Source organism: Neophocaena asiaeorientalis, unplaced genomic scaffold, assembly GCF_003031525.2.
Source record: "Neophocaena asiaeorientalis asiaeorientalis breed wild unplaced genomic scaffold, Neophocaena_asiaeorientalis_V1.1 scaffold123, whole genome shotgun sequence".
Classification (NCBI taxonomy): Eukaryota; Metazoa; Chordata; class Mammalia; order Artiodactyla; family Phocoenidae; genus Neophocaena; species Neophocaena asiaeorientalis.
The window spans coordinates 7,765,356-7,788,152 of NW_020173666.1; the positions used below are offsets into that span (position 1 = coordinate 7,765,356).

A 22,797-nucleotide genomic window follows, 5' to 3' on the forward strand; every position below is an offset into this window, starting at 1 on the left:
CACTCTAGTTTAAATCCACAAAAATTCCCATGACTTGTGCAACAGCTCCCAGACAATTGAGATCCGGCAAAATATTTACAACTTGCATTCTAGAAGAAAGTCGAAACTCTTTTTTTCCTGCCAGTTTAGCACCTTCTCCTTTCTTGTTCTCAGAGATAAATAACTTGGCATGTTATATAGCATAAGTAACAGGTGAATTAAGACTAGTATCTGATCACCAGCATAAAAATATTTTTGACATGGGTCACTTCCTTGCCTTTATTGGTAGATGTCAACAGAAAATTGTAGGAAACACACACACATATACACACACAATCAAAGAATAAAATGCATTTTAATTATTTTGAAGGATTTGATTATTAGATATCTGAAGCCATTCTAAAGCACAGCGCTATGTACAATAGGAACTGAAACACAAACATTTGATATGAAAGAGGAGACAAGCTCATTACTTAACATCATTCTTGGACCAAGGTTTGGAAGAAATTCTCATGTGCTTCAAGCCAGACCTCTGGATGAACCTGTGGCCTGTTATGGACTGAATGTTTGTGTGTCCCCCCCCACCGCCCCACCAAATCTATATGTTGAAGCCTTAACCCCCAATGTGATGGTATTTGGAAGTGGAACCTTTGGGAGGTAACTGGGTGTAAATGAGGTCATAAATTCCTCACAACGGAATTAGCATGCTATAAGAAGAGGAAGAGAAACCAGAGTTCTTTCTCTCTCTGCCTCACACTGCATGTAAGGACTGAAATCAGTCGATACATTGATCTTGAACTTTCCAGCCTCCAGAATTTCAAGAAATAAATGTTCCTTGTTTGAGCCACATAGTCTATGGTATTTTGTTACAGCAGCCCAAGCTGACTAATACTGGGTCTAAGTTGGTTGCATATTTACTGGGCAAAATAAATAAACATAAACAATACACCAAACCAGACTCAATCTGACCCAACGAATTACAGAACACCAGGTCCTTTCAAAGCTGACAGCAATTATGGTTCCATCCTTGGAGCAGACTGTTGTTATAGGACAAACCATTGGCTTTGGTTTTTCAATAAGCAAGAAAGAAGAGGAAAAGTTGGCTCCAGAATCTCCGGAGAGGGGCTTCCCTGGTGGTGCAGTGGTTAAGAATCTGCCTGTCAATGAAGGGGACACGGGTTCGAGCCCTGGTCCGGGAAGATCCCACATGCCGCAGAGCAACTAAGCCCGTGCGCCACAACTACCGGGCCTGCGCTCTAGAGCCCGCGAGTCACAACTACTGAAGCCCGTGCGCCTAGAGCCCATGCTCCACAACAGGAGAAGCCACCGCAATGAGAAGCCCGCACACCGCAACGAAGAGTAGCCCCCGCTCGCCTCAACTAGAGAAAGCCCATGTGCAGCAACAAAGACCCAACACAGCCAAAAATAAATTAATTAATTAAAAAAAAAAAAAAATGAATCTCTGGAGGATAAGGAAAGACCTTGAAGCAGATCAACTGGCTTCTCTGTGGATTATTTTTCTAGTGAGAAACATTTTGATTCTAAGTATGGCTTTGGGCCTGCTCTATGACTGAAAACCAGGGGCCAGGGGAGATATCCATGTGTTGTTAAAAGGTAAAGAAGAGCTGAACACCAAATATCTAAGAGGCTGTTTTCACGAGAGACTTAGTGAGATTCTGGGCATAATATATGCTTCTGTGGAGCCCAGGTGATTAAGGTAGGGGTGTGTATGTGTGTGTATGCGTGTCTGCGCAGGTGCTTGTTGTCTGTGCCTGGGGTGCTAAGTGATGGGCACACTCTAGCATCACACAATGACTTTGGGAGCAAGCCTTCTCACAGAGACAGCAGGAAAAGTGACACGGTATACTTGTCCAGAGGCCAGATAAAAGATATGAACGTCACCTTGCTTCTGTTGCAAGTAAGGTATTATCATTCTCAGAAGTAAGTCAGCACACTGCAATGGGGAGGGAAGTGTGTGCTTCCATTTAAATGTGACCTCAAGGAGACTGTGAAGCCCAGGATGTACAGGTAGAGAAAGTGTACAGATAGAAATAGAGATGGGAATGGGGATAAAGATAGGGATGGAGAGATTGAGATACAGATGGAAAGGGAGTTGGGCAGAGGTGTGATGGAGAAGGAGATGGGATGGGAGAGATAGAGACGATACAGGAATGCAAGCAGGGTGAGAGGGAGAATGAGAGAGAAATAGGGCTGGAATAGGAAACTCAAATAGGGATAAAGGCAAGCAGAGGATGGGTACAAGAGAGAGGGAAGAGTAGGGAATCATGGGACCAGCTGCTGAGACAGTCGCAGACATAAACATCCACTCTGTAGCTATCCTAAAACCCTCAACTGTCAAAGCAGGGTAATGTGGTCAGGTTTTATTTTCAAAATGTTTCTAACTACAAGTGAGTCAGAAAAGGAAAATTTTTTCCAATGAGGTTGCAGGCTACATTTGGTAAGATACTACGATGTCAGCATAAATAAGTTCCGGATGACAAGCATAGGTATATCATTGTTTCAGTTTTCAAGGCCCAAGAAAGAAAGAATAGCAAGTACAGAGGGGAAAACAAAAGAACAACAACAAAAAAATCCCTATTGCAGTAAGGTTACAATGGAGCAGTTGCAGAGGTAATAATTTTCTGGGTCTTTTGAAATGATACTATCGACACAAAAATGTGTAAAGTAGGGAAGCCAAGTGGACTTCAGATTCACGTCTGCATTAAAATCTCTGCAGCACCGATGGCCAGGTGTATGAAGAAGAACGTTACAAAATAACCTGAGTTAAGCACTTAGCACAGTGCCAGACATTAATCGTCTTTTCTCCCCCATGTGACTGATGTTCTTCCTACTCTAACAAAATAAGAAAAGATAAAGAATCTTTGCTGTTGCTGTTTCGTTAAGCCCCTCTGCATGGTACTCGGCGCTGTGTTTAGAGCTATTAGGATTTACAAAGAACTCCAAGAATTAGCACACGCCTTGAAGACGTTACAATGTTGATGGGAAGGTGAGATATGAAACAGTATAAAATCATTTAAGACATACTGGCGGAGGGTGGGGATAAACTGGGTGATTGGGATTGACATATACACACTATTATATATAGAATAGATAATTAATAAGCACAGGGAACTCTACTCTATACTCTGTTATGATCTATATGGGAAAAGAATCTTCAAAAAAGTGTATGTATGTATATGTATAACTGATTCACTTTGCTGTACAGCAGAAACTAACACAACATTGTAAATCAACTATATTCCAAAAAAAAAAAAAAAAGAATGCAGTGGTAAATCCAAATGCAATGACTCAAGAGTAAAAAAAAAAAAACAAAACAATTTCTTTCTCAATAAGAAAAAAACAAACTAGGGACTTCCCTGGTGGTCCAGTGGTTAAGAATCCACCTTCCAATGCAGGGGACGCGGGTTCAATCCCTGGTCTGGAAACTAAGATCCCACATGCTGCGGGGCAACTAAGCTCACACACCACAACAAAGAGCTCACACGCCACAACAAAGAGCCCACACGCTGCAATGAAAGATCCCACATGCCGCAACAAAGATCCCGCGTGCCGCAACTAAGACCCGACACAGCCAAATACATAAATAAATAAAATACTTTAAAAAAAAATAAAGAAACTAGCTATCTTCTACTAGCATAGACAAATACTCATAGACCCACAGACCACACATACACAAAATACATGAAATCTCTAATCTCTAGCATATTTTTAAATTAAAATACTCTGAGCAGATTAAAAAAAAAAAGACATGCTGAACTTTTCCACCTGTGCTGCAGGTTCTGGAGAAGTGCTGAGATTCTGATTCTACCAAACCTGAGGCAGGAACAGCAGAGAAGGCAGGGGGATGGTGCTGGGGAAGGAGTGCAGGGGAAACCGCTAACATTCTGGAGCCTTTGCTCAGTGTTTCACATGTGGTCAGAAATGACTTCATGAATGAGGGACGTATGTGCTACACATTAAGGGCAGGACTTGTACATTTAGACGGGAAATAGCAGGAGTGAGGTCACAAAGCAGGACTAAAAAAAAAAGAACATAAAAGGGTACACCCTGGTACAGCCCCTTCCAATACCCAGTTATCACATAAATATGTAAAGTAACTTGAAACAATGATAAAATGGTGATAAAAACAGATTAGAAAACAAATTCTTGGCATATAATCCTTCGACAAAGGCCCTTTGTATACTGTGTGCCATGGCACACATTCCAATTTTAGCTTCTTTTTAAGAATTCAGAACACAGATAAGTGTGTCCCAGGAATTCTGCTTTAAAATCTTCTGCAAAGATATTCAACCCTATTAAAAAATATAAAAATAACTATAAACTATTTTCACCAGATTGGAAAATACTGTTAAAGAGGATTAATAGTATAAGGAAATGGGCATTCTCATAAGCTCTTGGTATATATTAACGTTATAAACATGTATACTTGTGGACTATCTACCCACTTCTAGAAATTTATCCTAAGAAAAATAATCAGACAAATGTACAGATATATATGCCCAAGGACTTTCCCTGTGACATTTTATATAATATTAACCAACTGGAAACTAATTATATAACCACTGATAGACAACTGGCTAATTATGATTTATAAAGAATTTTATTATATTTATAATGACAAAGTATTAGTCAGCCATTAAAATGATTATATGGCTCTGTATCTAATCACATGGGATGATGTGCAGATGTGCTGGGTGAACAGAGGCATACAGAATAAAAGTGAATACAGAATAAGTGGCCTATAGCCACTTATGTGAAATTGTGTATGCCAGCATGTAGAAAAATGGTGATCAATATGTCAGTGATGGCTATATCAGGACTGTGGAATTTAAGGTGATTTTTACTTTCATTAAACTTTCTAAGAAGTTTATTATCAAAACGATTTACAATTAGCACGTAACCTTTTTATGATATGAAAAAACAATAACTCTATTTTCATTTTGGAAAAAAAAGAACTGTCCTCAAACGATGACAATCCTGGAGTATAAGCAGTGGCTGTGGCCAGATGGCACCAGCCAAAGCTTGAGAAAATGAGCCCCAAGGGCATTCAGTGCCTTGTCACAGGGCAGATTCTGGGTGCAGCCGCTGGGCCAGAAAACTCCCATTTTACCGAGCGGCTTTTGGAGAGATTATAGGAAAGATAATCCCATTTTACCGAGTGGCTTTTGGAGAGATTATAGGAAAGATAATCCCATTTTATCCTGTATCTAGACACATTCTTCTCTTTTTTTTTTTTTTTTTTTTCCAGGCTGCGTTGGGTCTTCGTTGCTGCGTGGGCTTTCTCTAGTTGCAGCGAGCGGGGGCTACTCTTCATTGAGGTGCGCAGGCTTCTCACTGGGGTGGCTTCTCTTGTTGCGGAGCACGGGCTCTAGGTGTGCGGGCTTCAGTAGTGGCAGCACACAGGCTCAGTAGTTGTGGTACACGGGCTCTAGAGCGCAGGCTCAGTAGTTGTGGTGCACGGGCTTAGTTGCTCCACGGCATGTGGGATTTTCCCGGACCAGGGATCGAACCCATGTCCCCTGCATTGGCAGGCGAATTCTTAACCACTGCGCCATGAGGGAAGCCCTAGACATTAATCTAGTCTTCTCTTTTTGCTGGATTTTGAGCTTCCCAAAGCCTGGGAAAGTGTCTTACTAGCTTTCTTCCTGTCTCCAAAGCCTATCATAGACACACAGTAAGCAGTCCATTTGTACAATGGGACTGAAATAAGTTGCCATGCTTTGTTTGCTTCTGAACTATGAAAAGAGGCTTTGGAGGAGTCCCCAGTCAAAAACTGCTCGTAGGATTATGCCTTACACACTTTAGGCACTGCTCTCGGCAAAGATCCTCTAACCGAATGCAGACAATTGTCCTGTCATCTGCGTTTATTTTTACAAATGCAATGTTTTTTGGTTCACATATTTTTTCATCAGCATTATAAGAGATGAATTTTTTTATAATGTAGCTACATGGAAATTTGTTTTATGTTAGTATTTATGTTCAAAGTCATTACAGTGTATGGATAGCCAGTCACCTGATACAATCTAAGGTCAGTATGGATAATCTCAGACTGCTTAGCCTTTGCAGTGTCCTGCCACGATGGTTACTCTTCTATAAGAGCACCTGAAAGGGGAGCCCAGACACGATCTCCTTAGATAAAATTCTTTGCTCAGGCAAGACTACACATTGCTTTTTTCTGCTCCAAATAGAAACAAACAGAAACAAAACTCCACCATGAATTCTCCTTCTGATATGACACACATCAGTACAGAAGAAACAACTGAATGAAATATTTCATCAAGATTCATGGAATTGACATGAAGTAACTGCTTTCGACTCTGGTTATCTGTTAATTTTCTTTGAAAACATGTTAGCAGATGCCACAATTAAACTGATAGGTGCCAACATTACTGACTAGTTATAGTGACAACAGCCACAGCAGCATTACTTTAAACTGTGTGTTTAATGATGTATTGGCTCAAACTAAGTTAACATAGAACTCCAGGTAGTTTCCTTTACCTTGGCCAGATGAGAGTTGATCCATTTTGTAAAAGTACGTTTTTGTACTATCTCTTGCTCATCTAGAAGAAAAAAAATTATCTGGTTAGATAACATGTCATGAAGTTGTATCATGAAAAAAATTCATAGTTACACAACTCCAGAAATGATTATATTATTTTATCTTATAATTCATTTTACCAATTATTGTCTTGAAGGAAGAGCCAGTAAAACTTCAAATATATTAGGCAAGTCAATTATTTATTTAAAAATTATCAGCAAATGCTTTAAAATTTGCAATATGTTAGCCCTATGTTTATCTTCATTCATTTATTGAAAGTTCACTGAATAATTAAACCTCAATAAATCTGTTTTTTAAAAAGTTCACTTGAGACCAACTAAGTGCCAAGTTTTACACGTGGTGCAAAGGGATGCAGAGAGATGAAGAGGACACAGTCTCTACCATGATATATCTAAAGGTAAATATCTTGAAGACAACATAGGCAGTGCGCTCTTTGACATCGGTCTTAGTAATACCCATCAAACTAAAAAGCTTTTGCACATTAAAGGAAACTACCAGCAAAATGAAAAGGCTGCCTACTGAATGGGAGTAGATATTTGCAAAAGATGTACCTGATAGGAGGTTAATATCCAAAATATACAAAGAACTCACGTAACTCAACATCAAAAAAAATAACAACCCAATTGAAAAATGGGCAGAGGATCTGAATAGACATTTTTCCAAAGAAGACACGCACATGGCCAATAGGTATATGAAAAGATGCTCAGCATCACTAATCATCAGGGAAATGCACATCAAACCACAATGAGATATCGTCTCACACTTATTAGATGGCTATTATCAAAAAGACAACAAGTAACAAGCACTAGATAAAATAACAAGGATGTAGAGAAAAGGAAACCCTTATGCACTATTGGAGGGAATGTAAACTGGTGCACCAAGTGTGGAAAACAGTATAGAGATTCCTCAAAAAATTAAAAAATGGAACTACCATATGATCCAGCAACTCCACTCCGGGGTATTTAGAAAACAAAAACACTGATTAGAAAAGATATATGCATCCTTATGTTCACTGCAGCGTTATTTACAATAGCCAAGAAGATATGGAAGCAATCTAAGTGCCCATCAACAGATCAATGGATAAAGAACAAAGAACATGATGTGGTGTGTGTATATATATATATATATATATATATATATATATATATATACACATATATGAAATGGAATATTACTCAGCCATTAAAAAAACAAGTGAAAGCTTGCCATTTGCAACAACATGGATGGACCCAGAGGGTATTATGCTAGGTGAAATCAGTCAGAAAGAAAAAGACAAATACTGTACGATTTCACTTATATGTCAAATCCAAAAAAATCCCCAAAAAATGAACAAACATAAAGAAGAGAAACAGAGTCATAGACACAGAGAACAAGCAGGCAGCTGCTGGGAGGGTTTGAGGGGAGGAGAGAAGCAGGTGAGGGAGATTAAGAGGTACAAACTTCCAGTTACAAAATGAGTCCCAGGTATTGAATGTACAGTTCGGGGACTATAGTTAATAACTATGTAATACCTTTGTAGGGTGACAGATGGCAACTAGTCTCATGGTGATCATTTTGAAATGCATAGAAACAGTGGATCACTGTGTTGTGTAACAGGAACTAACACGGTGTTTAGGTCAATTACACTTCAAAAACAGACAAAGTCGCAGAAAAAGAGATCAGACTTATGGTTAGCAGAGGTGGGATGTGGGGAGGGGGAACTGGATGAAGCTGGTCGAAAGGTGCGAACTTCCAGTTACAAGAGAAATAAGTATTAGGGATTTAATATACATGATAAATACAATCAACGCTGCTGTGTGTTATATATGCAAATGGTTAAGAGAGTAAATCCTAAGAGCTCTCATCACAAGGAAAACAATTTTTTTCTATTTCTTTAATTTTGTGTCTACAGAGATGAGGGATGTTCACTAAACTGTTTGCGATAGTCACTTCACGATTATGTAAGTCAAATCATGATGCTGTACACCTTAAACTTATGCAGTGCTGCATGTCAATTATGCCTCAATAAAACTGTAAGAAAAAAAGTAGCAAAGTCAAAAAATTATAATAAAGGTAAATATTTAGAGGTGGAGAGAGACAAGAAAGGGCACATGTGTAGCGGAGGGTTACAGAGTAATGCAACAAGATAGAGGCATTACAGGAATTTCCCCCAAGGAGCAGTGTAGTGAACACACTATAATAGGGTAACCTCCCCAAATTCCCACCTCCTGGAGTCCACACCTTTGTGCGGGCAACTGCAACCAGAACTTGTGAAATGCTTCTAATCAACAGAACACAGCAACGGGGGATGTGATGCCACGCCCATGAACATGTTACTTTACGTAAGATTCCTTCTGAGCTGACTGGAGTGACAGGTTCTCCTGCTGGCTTAAAGAAGCAGCCACACTGTGAACAGTCCATGGAGAGGGCCCTGGAGCAGAGAACTGCAGGCTGCCTCTGGAAGTTGGGGGGCAGCCTCCAGCCAAGAGTCAGGAAGAAGGTCTGTCATACACAAGGAAATGAATTCCGCTAACAACCTGAATGAGTTCAAAAGTGGATTCTTCCCTCATTCAGCCTCCGATGAGAATGCCGCCCAGCTGACACCTTGATTGTGGACTTGTGAGACCCTGAGCAGAGGGCACAGGTAGCTGCATGGACTACCACACAAATTGTGGACTACCCACAAATGTTTGGAGATAATAAACGAACGTTGTTTTAAACTGCTAAGTTTGCTAATTTGTTATGCAATAAGGTAAAACTAATATACAAAGAAACAAACGTTGGCTTCAGGAAGGCTTTATTTTTTTAATATGTATCTTCATCGGAGTATAATTGCTTTACCTTGTTGTGTTAGTTTCTCCTGTACGACAAAGTGAATCAGCTCTATGTATACATATATCCCCATATCCCCTCTCTCTTGTGTCTCCCTCCCACCCTCCCTATCCCACCCCTCTAGGTGGTCACAAAGCACCGAGCTGATCTCCCTGTGCTATACAGCAGCTTCCCACTAGCTATCTATTTTACATTTGGTAGTGTATATATGTCAGTGTTACTCTCCCACTTCGTCCCAGTTTCCCCTTCCCCCACTGTGTCCTCAAGTCCGTTCTCAACATCTGCATCTTTATTCCTGCCCTGCCACTAGGTGCATCAGTACGGTTTTCTTACATCCGTATATGTGCGTTAGCATATGGTATTTTTCTCTTTCTGACTTACTTCACTCTGTATGACAGACTCTAGGTCCATCCACCTCACTACAAATAACTCAATTTAGTTCCTTTTTATGGCTGAGTAATATTCCATCGTATATATGTGCCACATCTTCTTTATCCATTCATCTGTTGTTGGACATTTAGGATGTTTCCATGTCCTGGCTATTGTAAATAGTGCTGCAATGAACATTGTGGTATATGTATGTTTTTGAATTATGGTTTTCTCAGGGTATATGCCCAGGAGTGGGATTGCTGGGTCGTATGGTAGTTCTATTTTTAGGTTTTTTAAGGAACCTCCATATGGTTCTCCATAGTGGTTGTATCAATTTACATTCCCACCAACAGTGCAGGAGGGTTCCCTTTCCTCCACACCCTCTCCAGCATGTACTGTTTGTAGATTTTGTGATGACGGCCATGCTGACCGGTGTGAGGTGCCAGCTCACTGTGGTTTGATTTGCATGGCTACAACGGGCTGCGGTGTGTGATGCAGGTGGTGAGCCAGCTCCTGGGCCCCCGCACCTCCGAGTTCACCGCCGCCTTCGCGGGCCGCCTCATGTCCACCCTCATCTCCAAGGCGGGGTGGGAGCTGGGGGAGAGCCTGGACCAGATTTTCCATGCCATCCTCAGCTAGACGCAGCAGGCAGAGACGCTCAGTGGCATGTGGTCCCTGATCACGGTGTTCGCCCACATGGTACACAATCACCTGGAGCCCCTCCTGGAGTTCCTGTGCAGCCTCCTGGGGCCCAGAGGCAAGCCCGCCCTGGAGTTCGCGATGGCCGAGTAGACCAGCCAGCAGCACCTGTTCTACGGGCAGTACGAGTGCAAAGCCAGCTCTGTGGCGCTGCGTAAGCTGCTCTAGCACGGCATCCACGCAGATGACAAGCGGCTACAGGACATCCGCGTGAAGGGGGAGGAGATCTACGGCCTGGACGAGGGCACCCGCACCTGCTCCAAGTCGGCCAAGAACCCTGAGCGCTGGACCAACATTCCTCTGCTGGTCAAGACCCTGAAGCTGATCATCAAAGAGCTGTCCAACACCATGGAGGCCAAGGCCGCCCGCCAGGCCGCCCTGCAGAGCGGAGCCAAGATGACTCCAGTGACATGTGGGAGGAACAGGAGGACTACAACGAGGAGGACGGCTTAACCCTTGTCTGATACTCTTGCCACACGTACATAAGAAGAGCGTTACTACAGGGACGATGAGGAAGGCAACCCTGACTCTGTGAAGGACCCTCTCTAACAGACAGATCTGCAGGCGCACCTCACACACTTCCTCTGCCAGTTCGCTCACAACTCTGCTACATGGTGTTCTCAGGCCTCCTCAACAATCGTGACAGGCAGGTTCTGCAGACCACTGGCGTTTGAAAAGGGCCTCCTCTGGCCTGCCACACACCGTTTTGCAACAAAGTGAGGAGAAGGAAAGAAATCGTAAAGATCAGAGCAAAAATAAATGAAAAAGAAGGAAGGCAACAACAACAAAGATCAATAAAAGCAAAAGCTGGTTCTTTGAGAAGATAAACAAAATTGATAAACTATTAGCCAGACTCATCTAGAAAAGAAGGGAGAAGACTCAAATCAACAGAATTAGAAATGAAAAAGAAGTAACAACTGACACTGTAGAAACACAAAGGATCAGGAGACACTACTACAAGCAGCTCTGTGCCAATAAAATGGACAACCTGGAAGAAATGGACACATTCTTAGAAAAGTATAACCTTCCGTGACTGAACCAGGAAGAAACAGAAAATATGAACAGACCAATCACAAGCCCTGAAATTGAGACTGTGCTGAAAAGTCTTCCAACAAACAAAAGCCCAGGACCAGATGGCTTCACAGGCGAATTCTACCTAACATTTAGAGAAGAGCTAACACCCATCCTTCTCACACTCTTCCAAAGTATAGCAGAAGGAGGAACACTCCCCAACTCATTCTACGAGGCCACCATCACCCTGATACCAAAACCAGACAAGGATGTCACAAAGAAAGAAAAGTACAGGCCAATATCACTGACGAACACAGGTGCAAAAATCCTCAACAAAATACTAGCAAACAGAATCCAACAGCACATTAAAAGGATCATACACCATGATCAAGTGGGGTTTATCCCAGGAATGAAGGACTTAATTAGAGATATAAAGAGATGAAGGCCAGAGAGAGGGGCCAATGTAACACCTTTCAAAGAAAGGGTGAATTCTGCTCCTTCCACCAACATCTGCTGTGTGCCAACTGTTGGCTGTAAACCAGATGTTGTGAGGATGAAAGATGAACAAGATACCATTTCAATTCCTCACCCTTTGAAAGGTAATGCTCAAAGAAACATAATTTCAGCTTTCTAAAAAAGGACGTTTTGGCTAAAGTCTAAACATTAAGCTCTAGACAGGTAGAGCTGGAGCTGAGCTCTCCTGAGCTTTGGTTCAGAATCCTGGACTGCCTACTAGAATATAAGCCCCATGAGGACAGTAACTTGTTTCCCAATGCCTGCAAATATTACAAATAAATCCTGTTGAATGAGTAAATGAATAAAATAAACAACAAAGCCTTTAAATTTAGAGAAAATTTGGATATATCCATAAAATTTAAAGAACGCCATTATTTCTAATGCACATTAAACATGCACTTTTTTTTTTGCGGTACGCGGGCCTCTCAGTGCTGTGGCCTCTCCCGTTGCGGAGCACAGTCTCCGGACGCGCAGGCTCAGCGGCCATGGCTCACGGGCCCAGCCGCTCCACGGCATGTGGGATCTTCCCGGACCGGGGCACGAACCCGTGTCCCCTACATCGCATCGGCAGGCAGACTCTCAACCACTGCGCCACCAGGGAAGCCCCTAAACATGCACTTTTAACTTTCAAGTAATGACCAGAAACAAACCCAGGTGGCCTTGGGATCAGACGGGGAAGGAGGCTGAAGGACACAAAGAAGACTGTTAGCAGAGGCTGAAAGAACAGTGAGGAAACTGCTAGCTGGGACTGGAAGGAGAGCTACACATATTTTATGCGTTATATATTCTGTCATTGGTAGTAACTTGAACTTTTGCAACTGGCTAGGGAGATTTCCCTGCAGAAAGCTGTCAACCGGCTTCTTTCAGCTGCACATTTTATGGTACTGGAAGAAAGGGAGATGAACCAAAGAAGGAACTATTTAGTTTGCGAACAGAATTTAGAGGAAACATAGGAGACCTTTGATATGGCGCATCAGAAAATTTAATGGTTAGTCATTGTCAGTCTGCCCTGGAAGAAGATTTGCAAAGTAAAAAATAGCTTCAGGACAACAATCAATCAAGACTGTGACTGTAAGAACCATTGTTAAGAACTCAGAAAGATTTAAGGCAGTGTTTGTTTGTTTGTTTAATTAATTTATTTATTTATTAATTTATTTTTTCAGTGTTTGGTTGATGTGCTCAGGCAGACAAACCATCTTCTAAGAATCTTAACGGCACTGCCCACTGCAGCCTCACATGTGCTCCAAAGTTGATTTCAGACTTTGGGTTTGGGGGGGCCACAGAATGAACTCCAAGCAGATTTTTAGGAAGCCAACAAACCTGTTAAGCCAAAATGCCACCGGTCTGCACTAAAGGGACAGGACAGCTCAAAACGAAGAGAAGACTGGAACCGCAGCTTTATATGGCTCAGACTATCAGCCACAAACATGAGCCACTTCTTATCAAAAAGACAGGGGGCTTCCCTGGTGGTGCAGTGGTTGAGAGTCCGCCTGCCGATGCAGGAGACACGGGTTCGTGCCCCAGTCTGGGAAGATCCCACATGCCGCGGAGCGGCTGGGCCCGTGAGCCATAGCGGTTGAGCCTGCGCGTCCGGAGCCTGTGCTCCACAACGGGAGAGGCCACAACAGTGAGAGGCCCACGTACCGCAAAAAAAAAAAAAAAAAAAAAAAAAGACAGGGAATGACCCTTGCGCTTGAATTAAAGGAGGGGGCCACGGGTGCCTGGCTGGACTTCAGAATGACTTCAGAACACGATTGCCATATCCTTTCCATTCTTCCCTTCTTCGGACAGAAGCGTCCATTGCTTCTGTCCGAAGCACAGAATGGTCCTTCCCCGTCTCATCACTGCATGTTGGATGAATGGGGAGCAGTAACTTCTCTTTTTAGTTTCCAGGTCTGAGGACTGACAGAAATTACACCCCAGGGGCCTCCTCTGTATCTGGACCAGATGCAGATCACACGAGACTGGAGGTGGAGCTTGATCACATAACTGGATGAGACTTTTGATGTCTTGAGAGGGAATGAGTGTATTTTGATGTAGAAAGAATATAAAGCCCAGCGATCAGAGGACAGATATTAAATTATGGACAAAAAGTCCTCCAGCCCCAGCAGGCATTCTCCTTTGCAACGTGACTCTGCCCTTCCTCGCCTCAAGGGCAGAACTGATGTCCCCTCTCCTTGAATTTGATCTTGCATTGTATTTGCTTTGATCAATAATGCAGCAGAAATGACTTTATATCATCTGCTTCTAGACCTTAAGAACTCTTACAGTTTCTATTTTAGCTGTCTTGGATCCCTGTCCTAAATTCACCAAGCAAGGAAAGCAGTCTCTACTGGAGGAGGGTCCATGTGGAGAAGAACTGAGATGCCCTATCCAATAGGCAGAACCAACGGCCAAACACGTGGGTGAGGTCATCCTGAACCTTCTAGTTTGGCCAACGCTGCAGATGAACACAAACCAGGTGAAGCCAGCAAACTGAGACTCATCTAAGGCTTCAGAGTTGATGCATCTCTTACTCCTCCCTCCCACATCCCCATACATACCTGATTACAAATTCCTCCAGGAAAAGAGCATTTTCCCCATCATTGTATCCCTAGAAATGAACCCACTGCCTGGAACATTGCCTTCTATATGTGTTCCTCAGAAAACCATCCATGTTTAACTATGAACTAACCAGCCAACCCACAGGTTATGAGAAATGATGAATTATGATTGTTTTACCTACAAAGTTTTGAGGTGGTTTGTTACACAGAAAAGGCTAACTAAACAAAGGCATTTACTTATGTGACAGATACACACGTGCGTGCACACACACACACACACACACCCCTCCTTCACTCTGTCTTCTATAAAAGAAAGATTCTAGGCTTGCTTGATTGGGTCTACCTTCTGGGTCTTTGGCGTTCTGATCAGATGAGCAATGGAGAGAAAAGTGGCAAGGAACAAGGAAGGGCATCTGAAGTTACTCTGCAGAAGTTCAGCACAGACTAATGGGAGAGGACAGAGAAGGAGAGGAGGGGAGAAGATCAAGAGCCAGTGGAAGAGTGAGACTGAGGAAAAAGATGAGAAAAGGGAATTTTTAAGGATTTTTGCCTGTATTGAGTGCTCTAATCACTGCTTCAATTTTTTTCAAGCACACGTCAGTAAAGACAGTGCTCCTAAGATCTTTGGAAGTGGAGTTGTATTTCTTTTGTATGTAAAACCAGTGACTAGATAAAAAGAGCCCACTTTCATTAAAGTTACATTTGTAAAGTTTAGTACCATCTCACTTTAAATCTAAGGCACAAGGGATGAGAAGAATATAATTATCTCAGTTCCTAAATTAGAAATTTCTCAACCTCAACCCTATTGACAGTTTGGGCAGGATAATTATTTGTCATATTATGAGAGGCTGTCCCATGCATTACAGGACATTTGGCAGCATCCCTTGCCTTTACTCATGAGTTGCCAGTTTGAAAGTGGCAGCTTTGACATTAAAGTCAAAGTCTGTCTGACTTCAGAGACTCTCTTAGACTTGACCTGGGTACTTGGCAATGTACTTGGATCACAGGCTTGGAGCACCTTGGATGTTTTCCTCTTTCTGTGGCTCTTTAAGATGTGTCATTATGACTATCAAAAATGTCTCCAGACATTGTCAAAACCCTGCTGGGGAAGAATCATCCCAGTTGAGAATGAACTATGTCCTCTGTATCTATGTGTAACAATAGGAATGAAGTGGTATGAACATCTTAAAAACTTATATCTGTTTCAATTGAATTATTATTGCCCAATTAACTACTCCAAAACATCACCATCATATTGGGTTATTCCCACTGTTTGTATATTTATTTAGACAAAAATTTACCCGAGATATATTAAAGAAGTGTCAAAATGCACTAAGTCAAGGACATTTGCTGAAAGATGACATGATTTTTCCAATATGAATAAAATATCCTATGATGTCTGAGATACTGTCATTTAAATCTGGGAAATTTGGTCTTACGTGATAGGGAGTGGGTGGGAGAGGAGAGGGTGTGTAAATCCTGTTAACATGTTTGGTTTATTTAACTATTCTAAACCTTCTAAATTTTTTTTTTTTGGAAATGTATAAAACAAAACAAAAGATAGTCTTTCAGCTCCAGTTGGCTATTGTTCGTTAAAAATATAGTCTGAACCATTCATTGTAACATTTTAATTTTATCACTGTTAGGCAAGGAAAAGCAAATAGCATATGTCAGTCAGCAAATTACAAGAAAATTTAAATATTTAGAGAATTTTCATATATTTGTTTGGGAGGCAGTTAACTATGGGTGGTTTTCTAAGACACATAGATCAGACAAGGTTCCAGGCAGTGGGTTAGTCTCTACGGAAACAATGATGGAGGAAATGCTTTCTTACCATGAGGAATTTTAATTAGGTATGTATGGGGGTATGGGAGAGAGAAGGTAATACATACATCAGCCTTGAACCTTTAAATAGACCTCAATTTCATACATTTTTAGTAAAAATCATTTGGTGAAAAAAAAAAACTCACCTAAATTGAGAAGAGCCTGTTTATAATCTTTCTTTACCCCACTTAATGTTAAAATTCGTACTTTTCTTTGCAGAAATAGTGATGTCTCTGATTACAAAGACACAGTCTCTGATTGGGGGTGATACATACTATGTGGCAGGCCCACCATATTGTATTTCTAAAGTCCAAACGGTCCTCAATTTGAAAACAAAGCTTAGACTTCTGCATAAAGGATTGTGTGTACAATACAGAAAAACAATGATAGACATGTGCCCTACAGAGGAGTAATATCATAATAAAGAGAAGGCAAGCATAAGTGTAATGAGAGTGAAAGCAGCAGAGCTCATTATGGCCATTCATACAGTGGCTTCCTGCAATATCTTCTAGCTCTAAATAAAGACAATAAATTTGAATCGTTTCTCCAGAACTTTGGTAGCTTTTTTCTGTCACTTTTTTCTTTCTCTATTTGTGGGTATAAACATGGCAAAAGAAAATGATCACACGGTGAATTCATAAAAACACCTTATATTTCTACAACGCTCGAATTTACTCTCGTTTCCGTGTATACTTCTCATTTGATTCACACAAGTAGCCTGGCTGAGCAGACAGAGGAGGTATCATTAGCCCAGATGGAAATAAGGAAATGAAGCATGGTGGGGTTAAGAAATATGCCAGAAATCTAGAAACTGAAATGAAGTCTAGGAAGTTACAGAACCATGGCCAGAATTTAGGAAATCTTACTCCTATTCTAATTTTGATCCATTCTCTGATTGTTTGATTCACGTATTTAACAAATGTCATTATGCCCCTCCTGTATGCCAGCATCCACTTCTGACCAGCTAGGGATGCAATTGAAGAGGATGGGTGTGGTTCCTTACAGTCCAATAGGAAGGACAGGAATCAAAAAGAAGCACATCACAGCCCAAGTTCTGTGTATGCAGCACAAAGTAAAAACAGTGGCATGGCATATGTGAGAGGATTAAAAAAAAAAGAAAAAGACCACAGTGGAGGAAATTAAAGGCAACATGAACGTGAGAAAAAAATAAAAGCCAGTCTCTACAGTTTGCAAGGATGGGAATTAATGGGAAAATTCTGCTTATTTTTCCTAATAAGTTACATAAAAAGGCAAATGATAGGGCTTCCCTGGTGGCGCAGTGGTTGGGAGTCCGCCTGCCGATGCAGGGGACATGGGTTCGTGCCCCGGTCCAGGAGGATCCCACATGCCGCGGAGCGGCTGGGCCCGTGAGCCATGGCCGCTGGGCCTGCGTGTCCGGAGCCTGTGCTGCGCAGCGGGAGAGGCCACAACAGTGAGAGGCCCGCGTACCGCAAAAAAAAAGGCAAATGATAAAGAAAAGGTGAGGACAATTGAGCTAGGTCATGCATGTTCCACCAGCTTCCTGAGCTACGAGCTATGAGGACCTCTCCTCCCCAGGGACACCTTGACCTCCTGTCTTCAATTGCCCAACTTTTTCCCTCCCTCCTTCTGGGCCCACCTCGTCCCTGTTGTGGCACCCTCCACAGAAACAGAATTCAACCAGAAGTTCGTGGAAGCTGGCTCACATACAAATGATTCCCCTTCCCCATCTCTGTATTTGTATCTGCCTTGGTATGATCATTTGTCAAGGTCAAGCTAACAGAGAAAAAGACTCTAGAAGGAATTTTGTCAGTAGGCAGTGTTTTGGGGGATATGCTCTCAAAACCAACACTTTTAAGGGCATGAGGGAAGCAGGATTTTAGAGAGAGAGATGCTGACCTGAGATGCAATTAGCTGGGGTGGTCCTTCAGAGAGGTCCTAAATGGAAATAAGGGGCAGGGACCTTGTACCCACTGGCAGGATATGGGCTGCCCTATCGAGAGGCATACCTCAGATGAGGCAAATCCCCTGGGCGGAGGACACATCCTGGGGAGGGGCTCAGCTGTGAGACGTACACGTATGACATACTGAATACAAAGGGAGGCAACATTTGCTTTCATATCTGTTCAACACCAGAGTCAAACCCTTTATCACATGAGATGTTGCTTTCTCCATTTATTTCTAAACGAACACTGTTTCCAAGGTCCACTGTTGCACTTTTCTGAGGACTGAATTAGAAGTGTGGCAACAAAGAGGACAGTGCAAAGAAAGGGAAAGGGCCACACCTCTCATGAGACTACCAATTACATGGAGTTCTCCAAAATGTGTCAGACGTCTGTTTTTCTACCAGATTGAATGGTTGCTCACTGATTCACATGCTTTCTCTAGCCAACCAACCAAGCTTGGTTCTGCCTTCTAGGCCTGCCTGCCTAGGTACCTTTTCTACTTCTCCAACCAGATAACTCTGGCAACCACTATCCATTCCTGCCCTCTGTCTGGCTTCATGTCACCATCTATCCTGTCTGAGTCCTTCTCCCACAGATGATGCCTCTCTCCCAGCTCTTAAACACCATTGGTCAGGAGCCAGATGAATGGATAAAGAAGATGTGGTACATATGTACAATGGAATATTACTCAGCCAAAAAAAGAATGAAATAATGCCATTTGCAGCAACAATGGAAGGACCCAGTGATTATCATACTAAGTGAAGTAAGTCAGACAAATACCATATGATATCGCTTATATGTGGAATCTAAACAAATGATACGAACGAACTTATATCCAAAACAGAAATAGACCCATAGATGTAGAAAACAAACTTATGGTTACCAAAGGGGAAAGGGGGGTGTGGAGAAATTAGGAGTTTGGGATTAAAATTACACACTATATATATAAAATAGATAACAAACAAGGCCCTACTATATAGCACAGGGAACTATACTCAATATTTTCTAATAGCTATAAGGGAAAATAATCTATATAATATATAAGAATATATATGTATATATATATAAATCAGTTTTCTGTATACCTGAAACTAACAGAACATTGTAAATCAACTATACTTCAATTTAAAAAAAAAAGAAAGAAAGAGTTGCCAAGTAGTGGCATGTGGGCAGAATCTGGGCCCAAAATGTGTTTTCTTTCACCAGCAACGTTCTAAGAAAACATTTTAATTTGAGTGTTTTTAGGTGTGACTTAACATTTCCCAGTTTTCCACAGATTCATTACTCGCAATCTTCTTAAACCAGCCACATCTCAAATCACCTGAAGGTAAATGAGTTTAAAACGTCTACAAAAGAGGAAGACCTGACTTCCATATATGCACAGATGGGAAGGGAGGTAAGGAGGGAATATGACGAGAAATCTTAGGAAGAGGTAATAAGCAGAATAAAGACTGTCCCAATATAAAAAGAGGCTATTGTACTTTTTTGATATGGTTATTTTAATTATATCCTTGGGAAAAGGCGAAGAGGTTTCTGTTCACTTTCTCCACCCCACCGCCCAATATTTTAAATTGGTATAAATTTAAATAAGTGCACTATTTCAACTGAATTATTTCAAGTAAACTCAGAACAATCAGAACTAAATAAAAGTTATTTGTTAGATAAAGGAAACATATGTTTTGGTAAATGTATATAAAAATGTAAGATTTTGGTGTTTTTATATATAACCAAACACCAGATTCCAAGTTTCAATCAGCTATAAAAATGCATGGTACATTTTATATAAAACTTTGGAAATTACCAAAACATATATCAAGAGGAATTTATTAACAGTATATTCCAGGTAGCCAAACACCAGCATAAGACTTTCTACTGTATCTACATTTTATTTACATCAGGTAAGTAAAATGGCGCAGCTACCTAAGTATGTTTTGGGGCGTCACCACTGAGGAAAAATTGTTAGGATTCCAGAAGCAAAGTTGGGTGCATCTGGTTACCATCCTCTAGAATCTACACACAACAGTAAGGAGGAGAAATTTTGAGTCATCCTCATATTTTATAAGGAGTCTAAAAACAAAATTAAAAATATGATGAAAGAACTCCATTACACTCACATAAAGATATGTCAGTGTACTTTTAAAATTAGAATTTAAAAATAATAAAACTGGAAGTAAAAAAACAAAATAAGCCATAAGAGACTATGACAAATTTTTGACTTGAGATTGAGGCTTCAAGAATATTTTGGTCACTAATTTGAAGATATTTAGCTCTATCATAAATGCTTATAACACTGATGTCTTAACTTTTAGAAACCATCTCTTAAAAATACTTAAATGTAAATCATCTAAATTTCTGTTTTAAAATTTGGCTTTTATCTTAGCATTCCTAGCAAACTTTTGCAATTCAGTCTTTCACTATAAATGGTTTAGTGAATACCCATTTCACTAAATGGTTTTAGGTTTCCCAAAATCATGAGCATAAATCAGTAGTATTCATTTCACTTCTATCAGTTTCAGGTTCAGATAAAATAGGAAGAGAAAAAATATTTCACTTGAGTTGTTTTAAAATCTTCTCTACATAGTATCAGTTTTTTGTACCAGGGATCCAGACTGGAATTATATCAGAAGAAAGAGTACACACACACACACACACACACACACAGGCACCAACAACAATACCTTTTATCGCAGCAGGAGTCTTGAAGGTTGTTTTTATCATACTCCACCTTTGATGGTGGCTTTTGGGAGTTGTCCCAATTCAGTCAGTATCTAAACCAAACACAGCTTTCACCAAGGGAACTTTCAACTCTCCTTGCAGCACTGGCCTTAAAGTATCCCTAGAGCAACCCCTCTACAAAAGCATATTCTTCTTCTCTCAGTTTTTAGCTTTACCCCCTGCTTACTGACCACATGCACTGCTCCCTAATGCCAGGGTTTCCACAAAGACAGTTTTCACATCGATTTATAAGAAGTGCTTCAGATGCATTTTCAGGGGAAAAAAAAATGACACCTTTTTCAGTCAGCATTTAGGAATTCAGGCATTCTTATTATGTTAAAATCTTAATAACTTTAAAGGCTTTTTTAATTGAAAAAAATCATTCAATTTATTCCAAGTCCCCAATTTTAACCTTAGATATATATGTAAAATTTTAATTTTAGAATCTGAGAGAAAGAAATTCAATGAATCCTTTGTAAACAATATTACATTGGCATTTAGTTTCTCATAGTTAAATTTACACAAGATATAATCTGGTTTATTTCTAATTTGTTCTTTGAGTTTGCTGGATTCTTTTCCAAATGTCTAATGTTGTGGAACACACATTAAAAGTTATAATTACCATATAAGGAATACACATTATAACAAGTTGCTAAGGAAGTCACACTAAAGATTTTACATAATTTAAATACATTATTTTTTGTGTGGCTTTAAAGTAAAGCCACACAAAAAATAAACAAATACACATGCAAGAATCCACAAAGAGTATTTCAAAAGTTCCATGTTATGCTTCCTAAGGCAGTTTAAGACTAGATCCCCAAGGAAGAAATGTTTACAGATTTGTGGGTCTCTGCAGGCTAGAATAAAATAATTCCTTGACCTGGGATTTCGAGGCAAAATAGAAAACAGTTGTAGCCACACTCATGCCTGTTAAGCGACACAACAAAATTAGCAACGGGATTGTTTTCATTTTTCTATCCCATTTAGAGTAACGAACGTTTACTGTGATATAAAATTTGTTAATCCCAAAAGTTTGTTTATAAAGAATGCTGGCTATTACCATGACTTAGAAAAAAATCCCTACAGTTCAGTAGAGGCAAAAATGCAATAATCAATTTTCTCAGAAGTAAATTTTGGGCTCTGGGAGTAAAAAAGACCTGATTTGGAATCCCAGCATCAACATTCACTGTGAGACCTTAAAAAGGTGACTCAGCCTTTATGCCTCAGTTGACTCATATGTAAAATAGGGATGAAAATAGTAACAGGAGCCCTACAGCAACACTGTAATGATTTAATTAGGTGGCTAAACTTTATATCGCTTCAAAATGTCCTCTTATTCAGACACTTGCCTTGATGAAAGAAAAAAATAAATAAAACTCTAAGGAAGGATATATTTCTAAGCAATGGTAGAAAAGAAATAAGATGAGAATAATTTACAATAGATTTACAAATAGGATGTCTTATCCTTTCAAATTTCTCATTTAAACCTTATTTCCATTCCATAAGCAGTGCTTCAGTGCTGACTAAGGGCAAAGAACTGTGGGGATGAAAAGTTAGGTTAAACAGAGTTTGTAGTCCTAAAGGAGCAAAGAGTTTCTTAATTGACTTTAAGAAAGATTTACTGCACACAAATTATGTGCAAGGTGATGACTAGGTATACTGATGACTTGGGGGGTCGTGGGGGGCAAAGGAGGGCAAAGAGAACAGAGGAAGAAGACACAGATCTTAAACCTAACCTTGTAAACTTAGCCCCTTCACATCCCGGAAAAGTATCTTCCCCTCCAACAGTACGGCTGTGTGTGCATGTGGCGGGGGGGGGGGGGGG

General features: G+C 40.7%; 1 protein-coding gene across 1 annotated transcript in view; it reads right to left on the bottom strand.

Annotated features, from left to right (window-relative positions):
- Nucleotides 1–22,797, bottom strand: part of SYNE1 (spectrin repeat containing nuclear envelope protein 1) — a 451,837-nt gene that overhangs the window by 370,586 nt on the left and 58,454 nt on the right. The window contains exon 4 of the mRNA XM_024748028.1: nucleotides 6,499–6,560. Coding sequence (XP_024603796.1) covers nucleotides 6,499–6,560 — 62 coding nt within the window. The remainder of the gene's footprint in view (nucleotides 1–6,498; nucleotides 6,561–22,797) is intronic.